Consider the following 5000-nt stretch of genomic DNA (forward strand, 5'->3'; position numbering starts at 1 on the left):
AGCAAATAGATATGCATACAAGATAAACAAACAAACTGGTGATTGTGTATGTATGTATGTGTGTCTGTGGACAGCAAAGCTGGCATATGTGTGTGTGTGTGTGTGTGTGTGTCTGTGTTCGTGTGTGCATGTATGGTGTTAGTCTGTGTCTGTGTGTGCCTGTGTTTGTGTGTGTGTCTGTGTGTGTGTGTGTGGTAGTATTTGACCACTGTCCCTTGTCTTATGGCATTCGGTGATGTATTTGGCAACAAGACCTCCTGTCTGTCCCTGATCCAAGTAAGACTGCCCTGTTCTCCTAGAATAGATTCTTTCTTCCGAACTTCTCCGAGTGGGAGATGCTCCCTCTGCTGGGTGAATGTGGAATTTCAGGTGACATAGCACTCACTAGTCCTGCTTTAAGCAAAGAGTATAGTAACTTTTTGTTTAAAGTGATAAGGCTACTTCCGCACCGTCCTTGTCGCTTTTCACCTCAGAGATCCCGCTAGATGCCTACTAGGTGTCATTCGTTGTTTTCCTTACACCGATAATGACTGCTGTGACCTCAAGTTCAACGACTCTTATTTTGACGACGTAAGAACTGCCATGTTGACATCCTCGCAGAAAGCACTAGCAGTAGCCCAGTCAGTCAGTGTTGTGTCTGCGGAACAGTAAATAAAGGTGCTCACATTTTGCTGTTAGTGAGTGTATTCAATTCCAGTTCTGTCTTGGACTACTGTCATAAATTACTAATGCGAATTTTCGGCAGCGTTTTGTTAACTGCCAGTCAACAATTGTGTTAGCTAGCTAGCTAACGTTAAATTAGCGTGTGGGCATGTGTGACGTTACTTAACAACTTTATTCTGTGACACCACCCAGGTGAGGAAGAGCTGTAAAGTAATGTCAAGCCGGTTAGCTCTTCATTTTGGGTGTAGAAGATTAAACCTCCTCCATGGCTGGCTGCAGCGACAGCAGATGTTGTCGATGTGCAACGTTTCTGATGCACAAGGCGCCTACATTCAAGGACAGAGCCCCGAACCTCGGGTGCGGGAGTACTTCTACTACCTAGACCACCAGGGACAGGTGAGCAAGTGCTGTAATAGTCTTCAGTTAAATAATGTCGCCTTGACTCACCAACTTTCAAGTCCCTTATGGACAGTGAACGAAAACGGACAGCTGCCCACTTAACTTGCATGCGCAGCTACGGTGCCAAACTGAAGCCTGGCGGCGTGTTATGCACACGCCATGTTTGTAGGACCCCAAGTTCGGTGATTTAGCCCAGTAGTTTTCAAAGTGGGGGCCGCGAGGGGGTGCCAGGGGGGCCTCAGCAAGTTGGAAGGAAAAATAAAAGCAATAAATAAATACATTTGAAAAAATTAAAATATACCTATTACTATGAGGGGAGGCTGTTATACAATGGCATTATAATAATTTCTCGCATATCTGAACATTATATTTTCCATGATAATGACTGGGAATAATAGTAGAGTGATAGTTCTCATATAGCAGAAAGCCCCAAATGCATTTTTTACACACTGTATGCTCCATCGCGAAATGCTTGTGGCTAAAATAATTATTACTGTAGGATTAGCTTAATGTATTTTACATTTGCCGTAGTATTGTCGATGGGTTTAATAACACATCAAGGGGGTCCTTTGCCAGAACCTAGTGGTATTTGGGGGGCCTTGTTGTGAAAAAGTTTGGGAACCTACAGCCTACAGTCTGTGGTCAGGTTGCTCCGCCTTTTCCAAGTACCATCAGCAGCTTGCCTCTTGGCCACTGTTCCTTTTTCTTGTTGTTATTGTCAGAAACAGGCTTCATTTGACCTTCGTGTACACTAGGTCATTATTAGGTGTCTGTGGTTCAGAGACGGTGTCCCACTGAAGTCTGTCTAGCTCCCATTTCTAAGCACAACATTTAGCCTAGGTTTTGAACTTGCACACACCAGTTACTGCAGCTGTAAGCGGCAAACTGCTTCTACCTCCAGAGCTTAATGGTTCTACCTCCAGAGCTTAGTGGTTCTTTCTCCAGAGCTTAGTGGTTCTACCTCCAGAGCTTAGTGGTTCTTTCTCCAGAGCTCAATGGTTCTACCTCCAGAGTTTAATGGTTCTACCTCCAGATATTAATGGTTCTCTTTCCTTCTCAGCTGTTTCTGGACGACACAAAGGTCAAGAACTTCATCACCTGTTTCAAAGGTGAGTGAGTGGCAGTGATAGTCCTCCATTCTGCAGTAGTGTGTGAGAGGGTGTGTGAGTGTGTGTGTCTGTGAGAGAGTGTGTGTGTGTGTGTGTGAGTGTGCGCGTTTATGTTTTAACCTAGCGTGTCTTTCTTCTTTTAGACCAGTAGTTCCTTGTGTTTTGCATTACAGTTTTTTTGCTTTGACCTGCTTAAAGCAACACCAAAGAGTTTTTATACCTTAAAATAATGTTTCCAAAATCGTTTCAGTGGTTCATCAACTCGTAACGGGGTGAACGGCAATTCTGCATCTTTGCGGCCCTCTATCGGCTATAACCGCACTATGTAAGTTTGCCAGATTGGGTAGCGGATCTGTAGTTCGATGGAATGAGACGTAAGAAACTACAAATTTGACTTGCATCTGATGTCGCAATACATCGTACTTTTATAAATCATGCAAAATATTCTACCTTGTCTGTGGACATCGTTATTTGCAAAGCCGGTGCTGGATAAACAAATAGCGTGTGTGCGACAGAGGGAAAGTTCTTTGGTGTTGCTTTAAGGAAACTGGGACCCACTTGGTCTTCATGAACACAGCAGATTTATTTGCACAGCAGAAGTCACGTTTTCATTGCATTCACACAGTTCTCACACACTTTTGCAAAACAGTTAACACAGGTGTCATTCAAAGACCCCAAACTCTATTGGTTTCCCCATGCTAAACAAAATGAAAACATCTTTTCACAGGTGGTATAGATTCCTTGCATAAGTCTGAATCTCTGATGCACCTGTGTGAAACTCCTTGCAATTCTTTAATTAGCAATCATTCATTATGCATATGAGATGCAATGTCTGTTCTGTGTTGCTATTTGCAAGTAGGCTATGGATCTAAGGCACATTTAGAGAAAATATTGTATAGCCTATTTGGTGAAGAAAACACTACAAAAGATGTTTACTGTAGGTCTATTTTGATGAAAAATGACAAGTTGTAGTTCAATAAAAAAAATAGTCTTGTCTAGGTGTTTATTGTAAGTCGTACATGTCAATTATTTATTATTCAGTACATTTAGTCTTTTCTGTTTTTTTCTGACAAAAGACAACAGACATAGCAAAAATGCTCATTTTAAGAACTATATTTTGCATTTTGTTGTCCAGTGTGTAATGATTGATTGAAATCACACAGTGATTTGACGTCAGGATATGTTGTTTGAAGGCAAGATTTGCTTTTGCTGTATGTTTTAAGTGTTTTGAGAGAGTAACAGCCTTTTGCAAACAAAATGTGGAACTTTGGAGTGCTTTTGTTCAGACACGGGTGTTAACTGTTTTGAGAATGTGATGTCAGAGTTGACACAACCATCAAAACGATCGAGAAAAACTGTAATGTGTGTGTGTAACCCCCACTCTCTCCCTCTAGCAGTTCCTTATGTTCTTCAGTTGTGTGTGTGTGTGTGTGTGTGTGTTTAACCCCATACTCTCTCTCCAGATCAGCAGTTCCTGGTGTTCAGTTGTGTGTGTGTGTGTGTCTCCAGATCAGCACTTCCTGGTGTTCAGTAATGTGTGTGTGTGTGTGTGTGTGTCTCTCTCTCTCTCTCTCCAGATCAGCACTTCCTGGTGTTCAGAAATGTGTGTGTGTGTGTGTGTGTGTGTGTGTGTGTGTGTCTCTCTCTCTCCAGATCAGCACTTCCTGGTGTTCAATTGTGTGTGTGTGTGTGTGTGTGTGTGTGTGTGTGTGTGTGTGTGTGTGTGTGTCTCTCTCTCCAGATCAGCACTTCCTGGTGTTCAGTAATGTGTGTGTGTGTGTGTGTGTGTGTCTCTCCAGATCAGCACTTCCTGGTGTTCAATGTGTGTGTGTGTGTGTGTGTGTGTGTCTCTCTCTCCAAATCAGCACTTCCTGGTGTTCAGTAATCTGTGTGTGTGTGTGTGTGTGTGTGTGTGTGTGTCTCTCTCCAGATCAGCACTTCCTGGTGTTCAGTAATCTGTGTGTGTGTGTGTGTGTGTGTGTGTGTGTGTGTGTGTGTGTGTGTGTGTGTGTGTGTGTGTCTCAGATCAGCACTTCCTGGTGTTCAATGTGTGTGTGTGTGTGTGTGTGTGTCTCTCCAGATCAGCACTTCCTCATGTTCAGTAATGTGTGTGTGTGTGTGTGTGTGTGTCTCTCAGATCAGCACTTCCTGGTGTTCAGGAATGTGTGTGTGTGTGTGTGTGTGTCTCTCCAGATCAGCACTTCCTGGTGTTCAGTAATCTGTGTGTGTGTGTGTGTGTGTGTGTGTGTGTGTGTCTCCAGATCAGCACTTCCTGGTGTTCAGTAATCTGTGTGTGTGTGTGTGTGTGTGTGTGTGTGTGTCTGTGTCTCTCCAGATCAGCCCTTCCTGGTGTTCAGTAATCTGTGTGTGTGTGTGTGTGTGTGTGTGTGTGTGTGTGTGTGTGTGTGTGTGTCTCCAGATCAGCACTTCCTGGTGTTCAGTAATCTGTGTGTGTGTGTGTCTCTCCAGATCAGCACTTCCTGGTGTTCAGTAATGTGTGTGTGTGTGTGTGTCTCCAGATCAGCACTTCCTGGTGTTCAGTAATGTGTGTGTGTGTGTGTGTGTCTCCAGATCAGCACTTCCTGGTGTTCAGTAATGTGTGTGTGTGTGTGTGTGTGTGTGTGTCTCTCCAGATCAGCACTTCCTGGTGTTCAGTAATGTGTGTGTGTGTGTGTGTGTGTGTGTGTGTCTCAGATCAGCACTTCCTGGTGTTCAGTAATGTGTGTGTGTGTGTGTGTGTCTCTCCAGATCAGCACTTCCTGGTGTTCATTATGTGTGTGTGTGTGTGTGTGTGTGTGTCTCTCCAGATCAGCACTTCCTGGTGTTCAG

The 5000-nt window shown here is 43.8% G+C and overlaps 1 protein-coding gene across 1 annotated transcript in view; it reads left to right on the forward strand.

Moving 5' to 3' along the window:
• The first annotated feature begins 457 nt into the window (after positions 1 to 457).
• The window catches only part of c22h8orf82 (chromosome 22 C8orf82 homolog), a 7456-nt gene continuing 2913 nt past the window's right edge, over positions 458 to 5000 (forward strand). The window contains 2 exon segments of the mRNA XM_048233436.1: positions 458 to 1059; positions 2123 to 2171. Coding sequence (XP_048089393.1) covers positions 877 to 1059; positions 2123 to 2171 — 232 coding nt within the window. The 5' untranslated portion in view covers positions 458 to 876.

This window comes from Alosa alosa, chromosome 22, assembly GCF_017589495.1.
Source record: "Alosa alosa isolate M-15738 ecotype Scorff River chromosome 22, AALO_Geno_1.1, whole genome shotgun sequence".
Taxonomy (NCBI): Eukaryota; Metazoa; Chordata; class Actinopteri; order Clupeiformes; family Clupeidae; genus Alosa; species Alosa alosa.